At 39.0% G+C, this 24692-nt stretch overlaps 1 protein-coding gene across 3 annotated transcripts in view; it reads right to left on the bottom strand.

Annotated features, from left to right (window-relative positions):
* The window catches only part of LOC126412139 (DENN domain-containing protein Crag), a 302966-nt gene that overhangs the window by 96123 nt on the left and 182151 nt on the right, over nucleotides 1-24692 (bottom strand). For all 3 annotated transcript variants that reach the window (XM_050081588.1, XM_050081589.1, XM_050081590.1), the window contains 2 exons: nucleotides 9126-9275; nucleotides 3758-3945 (listed from right to left, as the gene is read on the bottom strand). In XM_050081588.1, the coding sequence (XP_049937545.1) occupies nucleotides 3758-3945; nucleotides 9126-9275 (338 nt within the window). The remainder of the gene's footprint in view (nucleotides 1-3757; nucleotides 3946-9125; nucleotides 9276-24692) is intronic.

Here is a 24692-nt window from a genome sequence, read left to right as displayed (position 1 = left end):
GGGCCACTTCTCGCTCATAGAAATTCTAACCTTGCCTATCTTAACACCCCCTATCTTTCCTCTCTTGAGAGTAATAGGTGGCATATGACTCTATGAACTATCTTTCCGTGGAAGAAACAATTGAGATGGTGTACATTTATGGAGAAAAAGGCAGAAATTTTAACGATGCAGTAGTCGCACTTTATGCGCAGCATTTTCCTCACCAAGTTCGATCACGGTCCTCTTTTGTTCGAGTTATTAAACAATTTACTCCGGAAGGTAGTGTGAAACTGAAAAAAAGAACCCGTGCAGCTCTGTTTGTGGAGAAAACAAACAAGTGGCAGTCCTAGCTGCTGTAGCTCATAATCCACATGCAAGTATAAGAGAAATATCAAGGCAATCAGGAATTTCACACATGAGTGTTTGGAAAATCCTGAAGCTCCACAAATTTCATCCATACCATGTATCCATGCATCAGGAACTACTTGGTGATGACTTCCAAAACCACCTAATGTTTTGTCACTGGGAAGTTCAGTGGATGCAAACAAACCAAAACTTTTTTGCCGAAGTTAATCGCCATAACATACATTACTGGAGTGATCAGAACCCACACTGGATTCGAGAAGTCAACCATCAGCGACCTTTGTCAGTTAACGTTTGGTGAAAGTGAGATGCAAGGGGACTCACTGGAAACAAGCACCCCAAAATTCATTTACTTGCAAGTACTTGCAGATAATCAACAATAAAATGAAACCAACCATTCCTTCAACCATCAGCGACCTTTGTCAGTTAACGTTTGGTGAAAGTGAGATGCAAGGGGACTCACTGGAAACAAGCACCCCAAAATTCATTTACTTGCAAATACTTGCAGATAATCAACAATAAAATGAAACCAACCATTCCTTTTCAGGATCACCAAATTTTAAAGGGGAATACTTTTAGTCTTTTACTTTGTTTACTCTGTGGGTTAATGAGTTCACTCATTAGTAAGTAGGATTGTGGTTAGTTAGCTATTCAGATGATTTGTTTGATAATTAAAAGTTGTGTGGCCTCATGGCCACAAAACAAAAAAAACTTATTTGAATCTGCGGAAAAAATTATTATTTGAGTCAACATTTGCAAAACTCTAATTCCTCTCTCTCAATCCCCACCCTATGGGGAGAGAGGGAGAGTTTTAGTTTTAGTGAAGTAAGATTTTTCATTTATCCATAACCATTTTCCACGCAAAATTGAGAACATGGAATTTCTTGAATTACAGCGCCAACTATCAAGTATCAAAACAAATGTTTAAGACAAAATGTATGTAGTTTTTTTTATGTAGAATCTGATTCTGCAATAAAAATGGGTGTTCCCATTTGAAATTTTAAAGTTCCCTCCTGCCCCACCCCCAGGGGGCTGGGATGGCGTGCTAATTTTAGCACCAGCAGATGTCCCCCTCAAAAATAATCAACTTTGAATTCTACACATTTTTTCGTGTGAAGCTTATTTTTCGAGTTATTCTGGTTTGCCAACTTAAAATTTACGCTGTGTATAATACCAATGCAGCTAGAGTTATTCATTTCATTGTAAAGTATTTTATATTCTGGGCACCCGCAGCTGTGAAAGGGCATGATGTTCAGAATAATTTGGCTGACAGATGATAAAATTGTTATTTTATTGAAACACAAATTGGTTCATGGCCTAAAGCAGCACCATCAGATGCAACAGTGTTAAAAGGTCATACGCATACTCACTGCCCCTGTCAAGAAATATTATTCAGTGAATATTGTCTGCATTAAATTAGCAAACAAAGGATGACAAAGATATGATCCATTAATTTAATTAAAATTGCAGGTGCATGGATACTGTCATTATAGAACCTTGTTTTAAAACTTGCCTGCATCGGGGTGATGGCACAGCAAGGGTGATGGCAGGGCAAGCTGGTGTTGGGAAGAGTAGAAACACCCACACAGCAACTACGATGGACTCATCGCTTGTGTGGACTGCTCCTACTCTTCCTGAACACTGGACGACCCTGCCATCACACTGATGCTGGTAAACCTTAAAACAAGAGACTATGTGATCGACACAATAGCAATTTTCACAAAATTAATGGATCACGTCTTTGTCACCCTTCGTTCACTAGCATAATGTTGATAATAAACACTGAATAATGTATCTTTACTAAGAGCAATGGGTACATCGATGACCTTTTAACACTGTTGCACCTGGTAATGTGGCTTTAGGCCATGAAAACAGTTGTGTATCAGTAAACCAACAAGTTTACCATCTAGCAGCCGAATTCTTCTTAACATCACGCATTTTTCTCATGGGGGTAGCCATCATCAGGGATTGCACTACACAAAGTTGAAATTCTGTGCATTATCCACGTTAAGTGACTATTTATTTTCCGAGAACCAGTTAATAACTGCCTAGAAAAGGGTGTTGCTGTTGCCAGCGCAAATGCAACAGCTTGGTGTTTCACATGACTGGGATGTTATCCATATACTGGCAACTTGTATGACATGCAAGTGCAGTATTGGTAAGATGTGTCATATCAGCACGATATAATGATGGCCACACTGTTAGTGCTCAATGAACAGGATAGTACGACTCCTAGATCACGTAGGCACTACACCACAACCCCAAATCCAAGTGTACTGCGAGAACCTTTATTTAGGGAAAATCATCACTACCTGAGTTACCTATCCATCAATCATGTATTGAAGACAGATTTTGCTATCAACTAGCACAGATTGTAACAATGGATTGATGGATCACAGTGAAGCAGAATACTCACTGATGGACAACTAATGAGCAGCCATGTCACCCAAAACCACCACCTCATTGTGGGGACAGAAGCCTCTGACCCCCTTCTCTGCTCAGCCCATGCCAATAGACACAGAGATTAGTGTGCACAGTGGATGCACAAAACATGGATTGTGTGGACTGATTAGTTGCAGTACATATTGCTATATATGCTAAAAGCAAGGCATACTACGCAGAAATCTCATGATGTAATGCATTCCACTTTCCAAAAGGCACTGTTCCAGCAGGTTGTAGAGATGATTTTTACAAGGGACAGAACGGATCCTGGGATAGTTTGTTATTTTCTTTCATATGTGAATACTACAGGGATCTATGCAACTGTGTTTCCAACTGCAGCACTTCCCAGGTAATCTGACCTTGAGCAAGAAAAAACAGTGCAAAGGCAATGTTTGTGCAATCTTGTTCCACTGATGTCAAACTTATTCAGCATATCTAGGAGACCAGTGAACTAGATATACATTCCTTGGATCCAGCTTTGATTAATGCCTTTGAATGTGGGCATCAAACCTATTCAACACATTTAGAACTCCAATAAGCTAGATGTAAATATCTTGGATCCAGCTTTGATTAAAACTTATCAGCTAGTGCAGTGGTCTAGTGGTCAAGGATCAAGATGGTTATTCAATACCTATATTGTCTCTCAGGGCCATGCTGTGATAAGACACCAATGAGACTGCCATCGTCAGGGCAAAAAGGGGATGCAATTCAATGCTAGTAGATGTGTCTTACTTAACAAATCACGAGTGTGAAGCTTGCATAATCAGCAAAAAGAATTATTTTGGTTTTCCGCAAGAGGTCATTTAAACATCATAAATTAGAGGAATATGCCTAATACTACCAAGCTCTGGTTAAGCGTATGAAGAAATGAGCAAATGAATATATGAACAAAGATACATAGAACAGCTTATATAATACTATACAGAATGATTTTAATTAAAAAAAAAAGAATAAAATTAAAAATTAATCTCACCAAGTGGGTGAAGATTCGTGGAACTTCCTTTCCTGCTGCCATCACCAAATAACTCCCATAAATTACTACGTGAATCAAGGTATGAGAATTCACTAGATATCCTCCTGCTACTCTCAGGCACAGCAGCTGTTACGTCAACTGACTCATCCTCAAGATATTGGTTCTCATATTCAGGTTGATATCCCTGCCTGTCATAAAAATATGAAATGGAAATTTTTTTACTCAAACCAGGGTGTAACAAAGCAGGGGTATATCAAAATGCACTGAAACTTAAGATAGAATTCAGAGCATAAATCAGAAATATGTAATTCCTATCCATTATATACCTGATCAATAAACAAAATCTGTGATTACTACAGAAAGAGCATTTCTTGGGAAGCTTCAGGGAAATGAGAAACAATTAATAACTGCAAGAAATTAGTTGAAGAGTAACTGCTATCAAAACTCTGAAGGGTTGTGAGTGTTAAAACCAATATCCACAATAAATTATAGAATACAGAAGCTAACTGAGATTAAGGAAAGTTCCACAAGTTGGCAACAGAGAAGCATACTGGAAACATGCACATATTGAGTGATATAATGCAGTGGTTAGTTATGGAAAGCTAGTTACAATCACAAAGAGACCACTACCACACAAACATACCTATTCTGGTGAACAGAAAATTCGTAACATTCCATGATAGGCTATAGACATTATACAGTATACAGTATAATACAACATACAGTACATTTATAAACAGGATGTTTCACGAGGAATAGTAAATATTTTAAGAGGTGATAGTATACACTAATTCGAATAAAACACTTAATATAACATGTGTCCAATTTTTATTGGTTACAGAGAAAAGCTGTTACAATGTGACCTACACAAATACTCACAGATGGTGTTAAGCAATAGCAAATGATTCTAAGTCTGAAGTTTATGTCTGTATGCAACTGGTCTATTATAAGGTGCAATCAAAAAGTTTCCATACTGTCCAGAAGCAGTATGCCAATCAGGCAAAATATCCTTGAGCGCTGAGGCAATCATACCACCGATGACCAGGTTGACGTTTCCTGTTTGGTCAAACACAGTGTCCTCCAGCGCAAACAAGTTCACAACTGCCTACTGCACATCCTCGTCCAACAGGAATTATTGACTCTTCAAGGCTTTTTTCAAGGGGCCAAAGGCTTGATAATAGCATGGTGAGAGATCAGCACTGTAGGGCACGTGCATGAGTGTCTCCCACTTGAGTTGGTATAACTTCTGCATTACGACATTTGCATCCCTTGTTGCAGTTGTCATTCCACAATGGTGGTTTTCAACAGATATGTTGCCCCATACAAATTTTTCGTTCTGCAATGGAAGTCTACTGGTGTTTGTTCTTCAGCAGCTAAGAAAAGAATAACAGCATGCTGGCCTATTTGTGTACATTTGGTACGAATGCTGCCGTAGTTCGGGTTTTTGCATTTACTATGTGCATGTTGGAAAGACTTAAATGTCACACTACTCCCATGTTTATTTACCTGTTTTGGAGTCATGCTATGATGCTTATACACTGCGGCAATAGCCTCAAATGCAAACTTTTTGATACCCGCTTAATAGTTTAAAGAGTGTGTGGTTTGCCAGGTTGGTCTGATCATTGATGAGCTATTTCTTTTACATTATGTTTTCTGAATGTGGTAGTTTTCTCACAGGTAAGAAGGTGTTTTTTGTTGTTTATCCTTATGATTGTCACGTCTGTGTCTTCAGTGGAAATTTGTGTTGGTGTTGTAAGCATTCTGCAAAAGTTGTTCTATACATCCATGCTCGGTGTAAAATGTTCTCCTGGCATGATATACATGTCTTCCATCAAATGTGTCACACTTCAGTTGGTATATTCCTGATTTCTAATATGTATCTAAGTGCTGTTTGTTTGTTTGTGAGAGTTTGGGTGATTTGATGCCTGGTGTATTATTGTATCTGTTGTTGTCAGTTTTCAGTATATGTGAAATGTGTGTAGACAACAACATAGGAAAAAGATAGACTGTTACTGACCTTAAAGAAGATACAAATTGCAGACAGGCGCAATTAAAAAGACACTTACATAAAACTTTTGGCTATACTCTTCATCTGTGAAACACACACACACACACACACACACACACACACACACACACACACACACACACACACACACACTCAAACACACCTCATGCACATGCGCGACCGCTAACTCCAGCATCTCGGGCTGGAATGCTGAAGTTAGTGGTCATGTGTGCATGAGGTGTGCTTGCTTGTGTGTGAGTGAGTGAGTGAATGGTGTGTGTGTGTGTGTGTGTGTGTGTGTGTGTGTGTGTGTGTGTGTGTGTGTGTGTGTTAAAGGAGCAACGGGGCCAGCTGCAACACTGCACAAACAGAAGAACCAGAGACATGGAGATGGAAAACGAGCCCCTGACGGACTGCCAGGAGCACCAGACCGAAGATGGAACACCCAGAAGTGGGACTGGTGGGCGCGGACCGCAGAGGGAACATCCAGAGCCGCAGTGGACGAAAAACGGAGCGGCAACGCTCCAACAGGTCGTGGTGAGCGGGCGCGGACCGCAGGGGGAACGCTTGGTACCCCAGACCGTAGATGAAACCCCCAGGAGCAGGGTTGGTGGGTGCGGACCGCAGAGGGAACACCTAGAACCGCAGCGGACGGAAAATGGAGCAGCAACGCTCCAGCAGGTCGCAGGGAATGGGCGCGGACCACAGAGGAAGCGCCTGCAGCCGTTGGTGGAGGGGGAAGGCCATAGGCATAAATACTGGACCAGGTCCACTCGAGGAGCAGTCTCAGGTCGCACCTGATGAAGGTTACGAGCTACGTGACCGAAATATCGTGCAAGTACGATGCTGATATCCGGCAGAACACCCGACAACCCAAGATGTCATTAGATCGCCGGGAAAGCCTGAAGAGTTACAACAACACACGTCTTTCTGCAAAGTAGTTTATTTATTCATTTCTGCAATCAAGATTAAGCAAGGCGTTATAATTACTTTTCCTACTTCCGAGTATCCACAAACAGATGAAAAATATTGGTGTCAATCATGCGAAGCAAATATTATGTCTTGTTTACAAGATATCGAATCATATTCTTAATACACTTTATACTTACAAATTGTCTAAAGTTCAATACTAAAGCAAAATTAGGGAAGACATGGCTGCAAAGAAGCTGCAATATGACTTGACTTTATTCAAGGATTAGTTTCAATATCATTGTCCTCACCTAGTCAACATAACTAAGACATTTTACCAAGCCACTGGCATCATGCATCATGAATCACCTGATAAGTAATTGTATATGTACCTGTATAAATCATTTAGTCTATGAAATCCATAAGCTTTGCAAGAGAGAGGTACAAAAAAAAGTCCAAATGAAACTGTGAGTTGCAGTGCACATACAGAATAGTTTACTATCATGGGTACAATGAAACACGTTCTTGAATGACAAAGAAACAAGCAAACAATCCTAGTAATCATAGGTACAAACCAATGCTTTCCCCAGTATGATGTATTGTGATCAAGTACACAATCACCTTACAACAGAGTCCCTGAGGACCCAAATTGCAGATACGCGCTTGAGAACAAACACTTTACAATATGTGATATCAATATAATGGAAGGAAACATTCCACGTGGGAAAAATTATATATAAAAACAAAGATGAGGTGACTTACCGAACAAAAGCGCTGGCAGGTCGATAGACACACAAACAAACACAAACATACACACAAAATTCAAGCTTTCGCAACAAACTGTTGCCTCATCAGGAAAGAGGGAAGGAGAGGGAAAGACGAAAGGATGTGGGTTTTAAGGGAGAGGGTAAGGAGTCATTCCAATCCCGGGAGCGGAAAGACTTACCTTAGGGGGAAAAAAGGGACAGGTATATACTCGCACACACGCACATATCCATCCACACATACAGACACAAGCAGACTGCTTGTGTCTGTATGTGTGGATGGATATGTGCGTGTGTGCGAGTATATACCTGTCCCTTTTTTCCCCCTAAGGTAAGTCTTTCCGCTCCCGGGATTGGAATGACTCCTTACCCTCTCCCTTAAAACCCACATCCTTTCGTCTTTCCCTCTCCTTCCCTCTTTCCTGATGAGGCAACAGTTTGTTGCGAAAGCTTGAATTTTGTGTGTATGTTTGTGTTTGTTTGTGTGTCTATCGACCTGCCAGCGCTTTTGTTCGGTAAGTCACCTCATCTTTGTTTTTATATATAACTTTACAATATGTGTACCACATGGCCACCATTCATGTGAAAGCTGGCATCAGCACATCATCTTATCGATGCCTGTAAAAATTAAAAAATCCCAGCCATATTTCAAAGGCACTGACAACCATCCACAACGTGTTCCCCAGAGTTCATCAACATTATCAAGAGATCTGGAATACACCAAAGCTTTTAAATACTGCCATACAAAAAAAGAGCCAACAGATTCAAGTTGGGGGACCTGGGAGGCCATGTCATTGTTCAGCCATGATCAATACACTTGTTGACAAAGATTCACGCTATTTATTCCTGAATAGTCACACGAAAGTGTAGCAGCACATCATTTATGTACCACAGACTAATCTTTTCACCATAAGGTACATCATCAAAGTAGTACATCAGCTTGTGTTTATAACAATATTTGCTTGTTTCACTGTTCTCTACTCGCACCTTTCATTTGTGTCTAACAGTCAAACACCCTATATACAGTATATGATGTTTCACACCACACAACAAAATCAGGTGATGATAATGCTGTAGCAACTAATTATTGAATAAATTAAAGACAGGACGCAGCTTCTCTGTGGTAATATCTCTTTTCTTCCCCTCAAATACTTCAATGTTGCAGAGTACCACGTGTACACAATATGTCGAATAATAAGAGAATGAACAGAAACTGAGCACCAAAGCTGAGAATCAATTCTCAATTTTTTGCCACATATTGAAGAGTTTTTAAAATTATTTATTTACATTCAATGCAAATGTCAGGATAGGCTTGGCCACTTTGTTTCCTTTAACGATTGTAGCCATCAGATGTAATCTGAATAATCAAAGCTTTTCCTTTCTACAAGTTTTCTTAGCTAGAAAACTGTCTTCTTGCATGATAAAGTCTGATATCAGTTAAAAGCTAGAAGTCAACTTCATACATATATGGGCAGGAAAAAAGCTGAATTATTGCTAAGAAGTTTATTGGCAAGTCTACCTAAAAGCCAGGTTAATGTACACACCAAATTCATTATTTGTAACAAGTAAGATTATAATTTAGATACCTGAAAATAAGAAACAGTTAGCCTCTGCAGGTTAACTTCAAAATACATGAAAAACTATGTTACATTCAAAGAATATTCAGAAATGTTGTAATTCACCATACCCAACTACTCCTTTTACAGGTGTGGAGTTAGCAGATATTGCTTCTTTAATTTCATCAAATTTCTTAGCAACTGAAGTAGCTGCAGACTTCAGGCTATTGAGGCCTCCAATTAATAATTCATTTGATTTTTTGGAAGTCAAACTGCTGGGGCTAGAAAAAAATAATAGTCAAAATATGAATCCATTTTTTCCAAATATACAGATACTAAAACAGTAATACTTTTAAATTACAGACTTATGCAGAAATAAATCAAAATGTACCTTTAGATGAGGGATAATTGTTTGCATATGAAAATTGGTCACTGCTAGCTTGCATATGAACAGTAATATTATAAGCAAGGAATCCTTACGACAGACCATCTAAATTAGTAAATACCCAAAACCAAGATGATGATGTGAAGTGATGCGATGCACTCTCCACACTAATCTATCCTCTTCATCTATGCATAACTTCCACTATCTACATTCACTGCCCATGCTTACTGAGTCAAGTCAGCCTACCTCAACAATTTGTAACATCTCCCCCCCCCCCCCCCCCCACCATGAATAACTCCCATTACCAAATTGAAGATTTGTTGTTCCACAGGATGTATTCTATCAACCTGTCCCTTCTTCTTCATCTCTACATAACTACTCCAGTCTAAATCAACTTGAACCTGCTTACTGCAATCAAGCTTGGGTCTCCCTTTAAAATTCCTCTCAGCCCCCTCCCCCTGCTTACTTCTCTTCATTACCAAACTATTCATGGATGCTTCAGGGTGTGTGCCATCAAACTATTCCTTTATTAGCAAGGTTATATAATAAATTTCATTTTTCCCTAATTCAATTAACTATCTTTAAACTCGCAATCTGATTTACCCATTAAATCCCCAAAATCTTCTCTAGCACCACATATCAAAAGCCTGCAGTTTCTTCTTGTCTGCATAGCTTATCACTCATGTCTCATTACTGTGCAAGGCTACACACCAGAAAAATATCTTCAGAAAAATACTTTCTGATATTGAACTTTACATTTGATGTCAATAAATTTCTCTTTTTCAGAAATGTTTTTCTTGTTATCGACAGTCTGCATTTTGTATCCTCCCAATTTCAGCCATCATTTATTTTGATGCTGAAACAGCAGATTTCATCTATTGCTTTTAGAATCTTGTTTCTTAATATAATTCCCTAGCATGACCTGATTAATTTGACATCTCTCTCTTACCCTCCTTTGGCTTCTGTTGATGTTTGCCTTGCAACCTCTTTTCTAGATACTTTTCATTTAATTAAATTGATCTATCAGATCTTTTACAGCCTATGACAGAATTTAAATGTCATAGGTGTACCTCAAGGTTTTATTACTTTTTATGAACTTTAACTTCTTTTTCAAATTTATCCTTAGTTTTTTTTCACTATTTGCTTTGTATACAGATCTTTGGTTAGAATATTTCACAATATTAAAAAATATCCAACCACTGTTGTTTCTATTACATGTGATTCAAAATTAAACATTAAATTCCATTTTCAAAGACTAAAGTTTGCGTTTCTACAGTTTACATATGCTTCAGTTTTCCACGTAGGCTTTTTTTTTTTTTTTTTTAAAAAAGGAGACAGTCATTAATTTTGTGAGAATGGCTTCATGGATGAAACAGAATGCAAAAAGTGAAACAAAAATTACGAATATGAATTTATAATGATTACCTCATCTCTGTCTTTACACTTGCACCATTGAAAAGGGACTTCATCTGCATTCAAACACAACATTAGTGATACTTGTCATAACATCATACGTGACTCCTTAGCAATCTTACAACTTCCTATTCTTCATTACACATATTTTATCTGCACAATTATGGATGTTATTGAGTAAAAATACTTTTTATTATATACTTTTACATCCTAACTTCTTATGTTAATGATTTAAGAATATCTTGGCAGGTAATATGGACAATACACAAATTTAGGAAAAAATCTGTACAGATGACAAAACAGTAATGCATATTAGACTCCAAATAATTTGTCACACTGAAAGTTTAACATCAAACCATGTGAAGCTAATGTTCAAACAAAATGACAAATATCAGAAGAGTTTTAACTGTTGCTCAAAAATCAAGGCTAACAAATGAAATGAGTTCACTTTACAAAATGACCCATCATCTCAATGGGACAGTAGTATACGCGTTGTAACTGCAGCTTGGCACATATATGCACACTGGAATACAAACATATAGAGAACTACACAAGAGATAAGCTGTTCATTTTAGCAGAGAGGATAAAACAAAATCACAACAAACTTATGAAACTGTAACTACAATATTAAGTAAAACTGATAAATAAAAATCCCAAACTTCTGTACTCAACACAACTTGTATTTGCTTTATAAATCACAAAATCTCTGTGCTTTGTACATGAAAGTATCTGACCTAAATTGTATCAACAAACCATGGAACATATGACTGCTGTGGCTTCCAAGCTAGGCTTTAACAATCTTATTCACTCACGCTAAAGGAGAGGAAGACAGCAAAAAATCATTAGGAAACTAAATGCTAATAATGTGATGATATTGAAAGCAAAACTGTAATGCATCCATCCCAATGCAGGTGACTGGGTACGTGCAAAAAATTTTCAGAGGTCCATTGAAGAAGCCATGAAGAACAGTAACTATATTTTACTCAGTAAGGAAACTAGGGATATGATAAGCACAGCACAAAATTCTTAAACCCAGAGTTGAAAAGGATTGCAGTCCATTAAGAATCTTTGTAATTCCTGAAAAAGGGGTACATATCTGAACACAACACAACCATAAAGAATAGCAGAAAATTCACCAAGCTAATTACAGAGACACATACATCTAGTGAAGACAGCAGTCAGTTAATATTGTAACTCTGCAAGGAACTGTAGCAATGCAACAAACTTTAGACATAATTAACAAAAACTTAAATTAGAAAAACTTATCAAAGCTGAGGAATTAAACTTACTTTTACCATACGAATCCTTATTCAGTGTCACTTCATAACATCTACCTCCACTTTGTAATAATATATACATCATGTTGTCACATCATAACTGTGGTTATGTACAAATCCAAAAGTATGGTCGTCAATGAAGTGCAACACTTACCACTGAAAGGATGTTTATTATGAACACCAATATACAGATAGAGCAGCACCTAACTCCTGGATGGAGAGCACAGCTACTCATACAGACACCGAATATTCCAGAATAAGCAAATATTACAAACATAAGAAATTTTCAGAAACTTCCACTAATGGTTAACACTTATTACCGAATAATTCCTGGTGGTTGGGTTTTAACTAGTGATCCGCAGCATGCCAGTCATGGGGCTAACCACTATACCACATTGTATGCAGCACAGCACGTGGCAACATAATATAAATGCATACACTGTACAGCTAGAAAATTATCTTCACTTAATAACATCCATGAATGTACAGCAAAAATAAGCATTATAAGAAATAACAAATTAGGAAAATGTCAACTTTTACGATGAGCTAACGCAAACCTGGAGAATTTTTCATCAATGCAGGAAACAGTTTTGGAAAGAAAGAGTCAAGTTAAATGACACCAATTTTTATTCACAATTTTACATTCAGTTTCAACTGGGATGCCATTCTCAAAAGTTTTATAGTTCTTTAATTTGATTCAATGCTTACTTGGAAAAGTGAAACAAATGTAAGGCAAAAATTGTAGATACTGGAAATTGACTTTAGTTCATGAATGCATCAGACATAACAAAAACAACAGTTACAATTAAAAGTCTTCTGGGTGTGGTACCTTGTCATTGCATAAAATACTTTACTTATAAACTGTAAAACCAATGTTTCAACCGTACTGCATTGTCTTGCCCTGAGGAGGGCCTTTGTAATTCGGTCAAAACATTGGTTTTATAGTTTATAACTGAAGTATTTTATACAATATTGTGAGAAGGAAAGGTGCCACTCACCCCCATATAGTGGAGATGCAACTTCCCTTCTCATAATATTGTTACATTCCATCCTGGATTTTCCATTGTATTTCATACAATGATCCAGTACAATATTCAGAAGAATTTTAATAATCATGACATTGACCGCAGAAGCCTAAGTAGTTATGTTACAAAAAACTGTGACTAGAGATATTTTAATATTACTAAATACTAAAATAAAACAGTTATAGTTACCAGCAATGAACACAAATACCAGTTACTATAATAGAATACCCAATGTAACCCAGTTGGGGACTATGTTGTGGCAATATTTTATTTGTGTGTGTGTGTGTGTGTGTGTGTGTGTGTGTGTGTGTGTAGCTCACCTTTTGAACAGTCATTCTGAGCAAGCATCCTAGGGATCATCTCCTCCTCCCCCCACCCCTTCTCTCTCTCTCTCTCTCTCTCTCTCTCTCTCTCTCTCTCTCTCTCTCTCTCTGTGTGTGTGTGTGTGTGTGTGTGTGTGTGTGTGTGTGTGTGTGTGTGTGTGTGGTGGGGTGGGAGAACACACACACACACACACACACACACACACACACACACACACACAGAGAGAGAGAGAGAGAGAGAGAGAGAGAGAGAAGGGGTGGGGGGAGGAGGAGATGATCCCTAGGATGCTTGCTCAGAATGACTGTTCAAAAGGTGAGCTACAAAGCTCATGTTTCCAATAAACTGACCAGTGTCTTTGCAATTAAATGGAACATTATCTTTATTCATTAAATTAACTGTCAAGCGAAACAAATATGAGTAGGAATCATGCATAAAGTAAATATTGCATTTCTTGCTGAGGTCCCTTCAAAGCCTTTGGAATTTTTATACTTATAGCCGGGTACCCTTGCCCCTTAATGGATTTGTTGATAACAGTCAATTTCACATGAATTGTGATTTACGTAACAATACAACATACAAAAGTATAGAGTTGGCTTCCTTTGCTTCCTCATTTTAGAGATAAATTCTGTATTCTGGTGCAAAGGTTTTGATAAAATATCAGCTGCCATACAGCTAAAAATTGAAAATAATTGCAAATTAAAAACATATCTTAGTGAACATTCCTGTTACCAAAATGACAAATGACAATGATGTTACCAGACCTCTGTTCTGACAGCATTTATAAGATCTACTTTCTGATCATTACACTAGGAGCTAAACATATGCTGTACAGTATAACTGATGTTAAGTAGTGGCTTTCTGACAACTATTGTTCATTTATAGCCCATGTAAGCATTAACTGAACATAACATAACAGTTTAATGACACTTAATGGACTTAATGTTAATTTAAACAGGTAAAACTGTCATCCACCTGAACGTTGGCTTTAACACTGCAGTGCTTTGCTAGGCATGATCCTGTTGAAGGAATTGACATTCCTAATTATGGGTTAATCTACAGTTTAACACTGTCTCTAAATTACAGAATAACTTCACATACATAAATTACTGAAAGAAGCAAAATAAGCGACAGGAACGAGTGAAAAAAATCGTAGAAGCAAATTGGCAGGTTTCTGAAAGTTACTTCTTTCTGGTAATGAATAACCTAACTTATCCCACACTTCTGAAACTGCTTCTTTATGATGGGATCTTTTGAACAAGGTTGAATGAATGAAGCAGTACAACATAATATTTTAGGGAAGATGTTAATGTTTTATTTATTCAATATGAATATGTCACAGTATGAGATTTGAAACTACCATAAAGAAATGGTGGATCAGGAACTTTACATTAAACATCCCACCTTGAAACAAAACAAATGAGACTGTTTACATTACTATTAACTTTTTTTTATAACACATTAGTAGAAAGTTGTTTTGATCTCGCACGTGTTCGTATGCTGCGACATATTTAATGGTGTAAACTGTTGGCAGTGGATGAGTAATTTATTACAGTCACATTTTGATGCTCTTCAGAAGGAATGTTGCTTACAATGACATAAAAGGAAAGAGAAGGATACCACAAATTTTTTATTCCTACCATGTATAGTCACTTTCAAAGTACTGTGAGTACACACACTTTGCAGTCTTTTCTTCAACTGTTTGAAAATTTCTGCATGTTCCTTTCAATAAGGAGCCACACAGCTTTTGCCTTCCAGCGGAGTGCAAGAACATGTTTGTAAGAATCTGCTCTGTCCCTCACACTCTGATTTATATCTTGTGCCTAAACTTTTCACTGTGTAAGCATGCAGTTCAAGCCTGAAAAATAGCCATGCAGTAATGTGTCATGGTAAACAGTAGATACTGTTTGTAACATTAAGAGTATCATTTCTTTTGTGCAAGATAGTAAACTGCAACCCAGCCACTGTAAATTTCAATATTAAACTCATACCACCCTTCATTTAATGATATTTTCATGTAAACATTCAGTTCATAACACAACTACACAATTGTTGTATGCTCTAATTCATAGTGCCTCATCGATAATGCACTCTACAATGTGCTGACAAGCTGAAATGAATTTTAGAATAAATTCTAAAATTTACATTTGTGTTACTAGTGGTCATGAGCCAACAATACTTTCAAATCTGTACTGTTCATTATAGTGAGTAAAAACAAGCTATAAAAACATTACGTATATGTATTAAAGATGTATCTGGGTTGAAACAAACAACAGCAACACCGTGATAATCTACCAGGTATGAAGTTAATCTGATCAATATACCTGTATTAGACTTATATTATTGACTCAGTGCTATTCTAGAATGTGGTGTAACCCGAAATATTCTGGACGATTCAATGACGGTGCACAGAGAAAATAATGCAATAAATTATACTGTATTTATACTACTGATTAGTGATAAAATTTTTGAATTACTAAAATATATGGCATTAAGTATTTTTTCTGCACATAAAAACCATGGTCCTGTGAGTAATAAGCCCAACATCTACAAGGACAGTTCAATATAGAGTAAAAATAAATATTTTCATCTCATGTAGTTTACATATGGTGCTGATGTTGTGATAATAGGGCACATGAGATATCTAAACCAAAATGAATGCTTCTACGTAACAATAAAGCCATAAAAATGTGACATAAAAATAAACAGTGCACATTCCAGGAAGGACTGTAACACTATTATGAAAAGGATAGTTGTTACTCACCACAAACTGGCGATGCTGAGTCGCAAATAGGCACAATGAAAAGACTGTCAGAGAATGAGCTTTTGGCCAACAAGGCCTACATTGGAAATAGACAACATCACACACACACACTCACACACGACCGCAGTCTCTGGATGCATCAGCAGCCAGAGACTGTGGTCATGTGTGTGTGAGTTGCATTTGTGTGTGTGTGTGTGTGTGTGTGTGTGTGTGTGTGTAGGCCTTGCTAGCTGAAAGCTCACTTTCTGACAGTCTTTTTGTTGTGCCTATCTGTGACTCAACATCATGGTTACACAGTGAGTAGCAACTATTCTTTTCCTAATATTGTAACCGAAAAGCAAATAATACTTATTTCTAGAAAATAGGGACAATTTCCAGTACGCATTATATGATATCAAAATGTCTGTCTGCAGAAATCCACTATGAAAATTTATTAAGTGCTATAAGAGCAATATGATGACAATCTTCCATGATCAATTGCTAGTTAATGATATAAAGTTTCAGGTAGATCAGCATTTTGTGTTCAAAGCAGGATGCTGTGGCACACTGATCAGCTGGGAAAGAGGTCACAACAAGCACACCCCCCTGTACTGCACAGCAATATCACCAAATAGCAATTAAGGCACAGACAGAGTCATCAAGTATTTGCCAAAGTGGTGTGGTCACAATTTCGTACAGGCAGCATGAAGAAAGGTTCTACCAAGATTACTAGCTCTTCGACATGAGATGATGTGACTGGTGATCAAAAGTTGGTTCATTATGATCCTCAAACCAAAAATGCAAGTATAGACCAAAATCAGCCTATTCACTAACATGAAACTGAGCCAATGTTGTTCTGCAAATGGGTAAGATGATAATGGTTCTCTATTCCCCCAAATGCTATGGAGTTATCTATCAGTATGAATGACCTCTGCATTCAGTATTTACACATGCAGATTTTCATAAAGTCTTTGAATGGATTAGAAACAATTTTTTATGAGATAGATACATAGATCCACAAAATCTTTCACAGACAACTAAGAGTTTCGAGTCAGTAAGGTGTTGCACAGATCACTTTCATGATAACTGTTATGATGTGAAACATGTCAACAGAACAAAGATGCAAACACACACACACACACACACACACACACACACACACACACACACGAGATATGATATATAGCTATACACTGGCCATTTACTGATTTTTCTGAATGAGTAATTATTTCTATTCAAGAATTTCTCTACAGTGTAGAATAAATTGTTAACGGGGAAAAACACCTTTAATCTACATCTGAAACCACTTCTACTATCTATCAGACATTTTATTTCCACGGGGAGATTATGAAAGAGTTTTATAAGTGCATATTTCACCCGTTTCTCTGCCAAAGTTTGATTCATTAAAGGGTGACGTAGATAATTTATCCTCCTAGGTTTGTACTTGTGAATATCTATTATTTTCAAACTGTGCTGAATTGCTGATAAATTTTGTAGGTGAATTAAACTGAGCTGAATTGTTGATAAATTTTGTAGGTGAATTAAACTGAGCTGAATTGCTGATAAATTTTGTAGGTGAATAAATGTAGTTTGAGACTGTGGTTACTGTTCCTAACTGCTTAAAAAGATGCATGCATGAGGTATGTGAATAAACCTTGCACATAATTCTAATTACTCTTCTTTGTGTAATGAATTCTTTTTGCCTAAGTGAGGAGTTACCGCATAAGACATCAGTAAATGAAGATATCCGTAATACATCGATAGAAAAAAAAATCACAACACCAAAAAATAATTGATGTAGAGAACGAAAGTTTACGAATACATTTGTCTTGGTAACATATTTAAGTGATCACCATTGCAAGATCACAGGTTAACATAAGTGCGAGATAAGCCACTGCAAATGTGAAATGCTGGCACATTAATAACCGGTATAACCACCAATATGTTGAATGCAAGCATGTAAACATGCATGCATTGTGCTGTACAGGTGCTGGATGTCAATTTGTGGGATGGAGTTCCAAGCTTGTTATACTTGGCCGGTCAGTAGAGTGATGGTTAATGCTGCTTGTGGATGAAGCTGGAGATGTTGTCCGTTGATGTCCCATATGTGCTCAATTGGAGACAGATCTGGTAATTGAACAGGCCAAGCATCATGTTGACACACTGTAGAGTATGTTGGGTTACAACAGCGATATGTGGGCGAGCGTTATCCTGATGGAAAACACCCTCTGGAATGCTATTCATGAATGGCAGCACAAGAGGTTGAATCACCAAACTGACATACAATTCTGCAGTCATGGTGTGTGGGACTACCACAACAGTTCTCCTACTGTCATAAAAAATCTCACCCCAGGCCATAGCTCCATGTGTAGGTCTGGTGTGTCTAGAATGCAGATAGGATGGTTGCAGGCCCTCAACTGGCCCCCACCTAATCAACACAAGACTATCAATAGCACTGAAGCAGAATCAGCTTCTACCAGGAAACACAACAGATCTTCACCCTGATGAGTTCTCACCTGACACCAAAATACTGAAATCACAAATAGTGGTGATTTGGGGTTAATGGAATGCATGCTACTGGGCATCTGTCTCAGAGCTGTCCTCGATATAACCAAAATGTAACAGTTTGCTGTGTCACTGTTGCAGGCCCTCAGCGGGCCTCCACCTAATCAACACAAGAGCATCAATAGCACTGAAGCAGAATCAGCTTCTATCAGGAAACACAACAGACCTTCACCCTGATAAGTTCTCACTTGACACCAAAGTACTGAAATCACAAATAGTGGTTATTTGGGGTTAATGGAATGCATGCTACTGGGCATCTGTCTCAGAGCTGTCCTTGATATAACCAAAATGTAACAGTTCGCTGTGTCACTGTGGTGCCAACTACTGCTCTAATTGCTGCTGCAGATGTAGTACAATGTGCCAGAGCCACATGCCAAACACGATGACCTCCCATCTTGGTAGCAGCATGTGGTTCTTTGGACACTGGTCTTCTCGTGACTATACATTTCTCATAATCAAAATATCCACGGGTGTGCTGCCGGTCTATAGTGTCCAACGGGCACAATATTTCGGCGATCATACATGTCACCATCATCAGGTGAACTGACGGACTGAGCTCCTGTGAACGTGCCAGCACGGAGATCCGTACGCTATGGCTGCTCAGAGGGAACTGGGTTCGGTCGCGGCGGCGGCCGATTTAAATACCCTCCGACCGCGGCGCGCTCCCTCCGCCGTCCGCGCCCTGCGCCATGGTCGAGCGGTGGAACAGATTGCGACGGCGTCTGAGATGATGTCGGTGTGATGGCTCTGTCCGCCGTGGTCGTCACAACTATACGTTTGCTCGACTTACTCTTGATTAACCCAATCGCTGGTTCCCAAGCCTTGCTAAGATTATAGCCACAGTCACGGTTTATGAGGTCGTCATTGGTGCGAATTTCGATGTCCTCTCTAACAACGCTGTCCCAGTATCTCGACATCTGTACCAGAATCCTCGTGCGGTCATACTCCATGGTGTGATTTTCTGACAAACAATGTTCAGCGACCGCCGACTTGCTCAGATACATCAGTCGAGTGTGCCTCTGGTGTTCACGGCATCGATCCTCGACGGTACGCATCGTCTGACCAATATACGACTTGCCACATTGACACCTAATCTGGTACACGCCGGCCTTCCTCAAACCGAGGTCATCTTTGGCGTTCCCCACCAGTGCACGAGTTTTATTTGGAGGACAAAATACAGTTCCGACCCGGTGTTTTTTCAGAATGCGGGCGATTTCCCCGTAGAGTGCACCTGTGTATGGAATAAATGCAGTGCCTACCTCCTCCCTCGTGACTTCATCCATCTCAACAGGTTGTGCTGCAGTGGTTGGGCGGAGAGCACGTTGAATCTGCCACTCTGAGTACCCATTTTTTCGAAATACAGTTCTCAGATGTTCCAATTCCTGGGGTAGACTCTCTGCGTCAGAGATAGTGCGCGCCCTATGTACTAGAGTTTTAAGTACCCCATACCTCTGTGAAGGGGGGGTGGCAGCTGTCTGCATGCAAATACAGATCAGTGTGCGTTGTCTTCCGATACACCCCATGACCTAGGGTGCCGTCAGCCCTTCTCTTCACCAAGACGTCAAGGAAAGGTAATTTACCTTCCGTTTCAGTCTCCATAGTGAATTTGATGTTGGAGTGTATGGAGTTTAGATGTGTAAGGAAGTCAAGGAGGTTATCTATACCATGTGGCCAGATGACGAACGTGTCATCCACGTAATGGAAAAAGCAAGTAGGTTTCCATACGGATGACGACAGGGCTTCCTCCTCGAAGTTCTCCATGTACAAATTCGCTACCACCGGTGAGAGTGGGCTACCCATGGCGACTCCCTCCGTTTGTTCATAGTATTCTCCATTAAAAAGAAAATACGTGGAAGTCAAGACATGCCTAAAAAGTTCAGTGGTCTTCTCGTCAAACTTCTGACTAATCAATTCTAGTGACTCTCGCAGGGGCACCCTCGTAAACAAGGAAACGACGTCAAAACTCACCATGATATCTGACTCATCCAACCTGAAGTTATCAAGGCGCATTCTGAAGAAACACCGGGTCGGAACTGTGTTTTGTCCTCCAAATAAAACTCGTGCACTGGTGGGGAGCGCCAAAGTTGACCTCGGTTTGAGGAAGGCCGGCGTGTACCAGATTCCGTGTCAATGTGGCAAGTCGTATATCGGTCAGACGATGCATACCGTCGAGGATCGATGCCGTGAACACCAGAGGCACACTCGACTGATGTATCCGAGCAAGTCGGCGGTCGCTGAACATTGTTTGTCAGAAAATCACGGCATGGAGCATGACCGCACGAGGATTCTGGTACAGACGTCGAGATAATGGGACAGCGTTGTTAGAGAGGCCATCGAAATTCGCACCAATGACGACCTCATAAACCGTGACTGTGGCTATAATCTTAGCAAGGCTTGGGAACCAGCGATTGGGTTAATCAAGAGTAAGTCGAGCAAACGTATAGTTGTGACGACCACGGCGGATAGAGCCATCACACCGACGTCATCTCAGATGCCGGCGCAATCTGTTCCACCGCTCGACCGTGGCGCGGGGCGTGGACGGCGGAGGGAGCGCGCCGCAGGCGGAGGGTATTTATATCGGCCGCCGCCGCGACCGAACCCAGTTCCCTCTGAGCAGCCATAGCGTACGAATCTCCGTGCCGGCACGTTCACAGGAGCTCAGTCCGTCAGTTCACCTGATGATGGCGACATGTATGATCGCCGAAATATTGTGCCCGTTGGACACTATAGGCCGTCAGCACACCCGTGGATATTTTGATTATCAAATACACCGGGAGAAATTGAAGAATCACATAATACATTTCTCATGACCACAGCTGCCAGCAGTCATGTGGGTGGCTACATTCTTGCCAAGTCTTAGTGCAATATTGCAGAAGGAACATCCGCCTTCTTGTAGCAGTTTTACACACCTCGTCCACACTCAGATGTTATTAATGGTGTCTATGTCACCTTAAAGGTATTCTTCACTAACAACAATCAACGCATCCAATCTCAAAGGTAATTAACGCCCATAACCAATACAGCATCCATTTGAAGGAAAACTGAGTTGCATCCTCATAGTGGCACATGAAATTTTAATAGATTTCATCTCCTAGTTGTAGGAACATGCCTACCAACTTTCGTTTATCTCACACAACTCCTCTTTGATGCTGCAATTTTTTTCCATAAATGTATATTAAATTACTGATTTCTAGATCCCTACAGAAGCCAATTATTCTTACGGCAAAAGTTGACAAATCTAAATGTTTTCGCAGATCTACGATATGTTTTCTCCTCTTTTAAGTTTTTGCAATAAGCACACTTAACAACTTAGAATTTTCTCCCTTGATTATTATTTCTAGTTGATATAATAGAGTAATAGGAGATGGGATATTCTGACTGTACAAAACTGGATGAGCTGTGTTTTTTACAAAGTTTAAAGCTAGCCCATTTGTGCAAAACTAATCAGTAACTCCACAAAAAAATATCATTTAGTTCACTAATTTCTGTGTTGGTGCTTCTTTGCTTGGCTTCACAGCACTGTTCGTATCATCTGTAAATAGGACTAATTCTATTTATTTCTGTCCATCATGTCTCGGGCACACATCAAGGATGGTATTATTTCTTCTTCTGATATTTCGACTGATGATCTTACAACCAAGGTATGTTGCTGAAAAAATTTAAACCACTTGACACAATGCTGAAGAGTAAATGTGTATTCATCAAAGATGTACACCTGAAAGACAGTAGAATATTCTATTTGCTACAGAAACTTCAAGAAATACAGGTCTAATTCTGCCTCCTGATTCAAATAAAATAGTAGATCATTAACATAAAGCAAGAACAGAAGTCGAATGATGATCAAATCTTGTGGGACTCCCACTGTAATTGCTCACCACACAGATAATGTGGCATCCCTCTCTGCATTATTCAAGCAGCTTAGTATAGCTTCTGTGATACTGTTTCTTAAATAAGAATAACACCAGGCATGTGCTGTGCTAAGTATTCCTTGAAAACATAACATCTCTAATAAAATATTGTGACTGACACAATCAAATGAATTCAATAAGTCACAAAAGATCAACTGATGATATTTTATCATTTACAGATTGTGTTATGTGCTCAGAACACATTGGACAGAATAAGTTGATGATTTATACTGGTGCCGCCAGTAGCGGAGAAAATCGACACTATTTGGAAGATATTCATTTGCCTCTGAGTGTTACCAATATTTCTGGAGTATGTCATATCTGCCTTCATTCAAGCACAAGAAATGGAAATTGATGTCAGCATTGCGGAAAGTAGTCAGCGTTGCCTTCCCTTCACCTCTCCACTCACCTTGGCAGTCCTAATTCAGGGGCAAGGGATACCTCCTACTGTTCCTGACAGCCAGCAAGCAAATCGTCAGTGTATCATGTCAAACAGGAATTGTATAAATAGCTGACTCAGTATTGGGTCCATGTTGAAAGCCAAACTATTACTGGCTATGTATCACATCATGACACGCTTATGTCACAATTCTGGAGTTCATTACCTTCTCAAATATTTTAGAAAATGATGCATGGAGTGAGACTGGATGGCAGTTATTGACATCTGTGGAGTCATCCCTAATATCCAGCTGGATCCTTCTCTGCATCAACTGTGCAGATGGGAGTTATCCTTACAATATATTCTCTATTCCTGCTGCCAACACATCCACCAGGGCCTTTTCCCCTTCTCTGCCATTTTTCTTTTCACTCCCACCCCTCTCCTCACAAGTCTCATGACACAGCTCCTGCCACTAGTACCCTCTCGTTCCGCCTACTCCCCTGCCCCATTCCAGATCCCTGCTTTTGTCCAAAGCACCATTCAGGCTGTAGCAGCTGGAGATAGTGGTTGTGTCTGTCAGGTGTGCCTGCTTGTGTGAATGTGTTAGCGATTCCTGCTCTGTAGAAGGCTTTGGCTGACAGCTCAATGTGTAACAATCTTTTCAATGAGCCAAACTGTAACTTAGAGTGTCATCCTAACAGTCAGTGAGTTTGGCAGAATCTTCTAGTAATTTTAACTTACGCCATTGTTGTCTTCATAATTTTAAAATTCACCTGGATGTAGGGATAAGGTTTTTGAGATTTCTGGTCTAAAATTATTTCGGCAGGTCTACGATCTGGCTTGCTCACGCTGATGTTTTTAAACTACATACTGTCATTGTTTTGCTATTTATGAGTGCACGTCATAGTATGACTACAGCTAATGATGCTTCCAAATGCATGGTCACCACTTTTTTATACTCTGAACAGTATGTTACATAATTACAAGCATTAACGTATTTTGTACTCCACTGTTAAATGGATTTGTCAAATTTTCACTTTTGCTATTAGAATTGACTCCCCATTATATTTTTTGGTCAGTTTTTATATCCTACTTGCCTGTGCAAAATTTTCTTAGGCTACTTTTTCTCCATTTGTTTGTTTACAGATCTCAAGATGGTTGCAGATGCAACAGAAACTAGCTTTCATACTGTATTTTAATACAAAACTGCAGTCTAACCATTAACAGAGTTTTACTTTAAAATTATTTTGCTAAATAAAACACATTAAAACTACTGTCTCCCACCTGAGAATGTCCGACTTCACTTAGCTATAATAATTATGCTGTGTCAAAGACGGCTTGTACAGGATTAACTAGTGTGGGGAACTGCATCAAACCAGTCTTCAGACTGAGGAAGGAAAAAAGGATAAATAAATATAAAATTAAAAAATCTAAAGAAACTATGTATTTATAAATGTGAGAACACTCTGCTAAAGTCAGCAGTTCAGCTCCATCTGCACTTTTGTGCGTGTGCTCAATAAACATGCTTTCAGTGTGAAGGCTTATTCTATTAAGGTTATGCAAAAGGACAAGAACACTAAATAAAAACAATAAATTCATCCTATTGGTGTGAATTGTTGTGCTATCAATAGATACACAAGTGTTGGCATGATAAAAGCACGTAAGGCATCCAGAACTTCTTT

This window comes from Schistocerca serialis, chromosome 7, assembly GCF_023864345.2.
Source record: "Schistocerca serialis cubense isolate TAMUIC-IGC-003099 chromosome 7, iqSchSeri2.2, whole genome shotgun sequence".
NCBI lineage: Eukaryota > Metazoa > Arthropoda > Insecta > Orthoptera > Acrididae > Schistocerca > Schistocerca serialis.
This window is presented reverse-complemented; position numbering and strand designations above follow the sequence as displayed.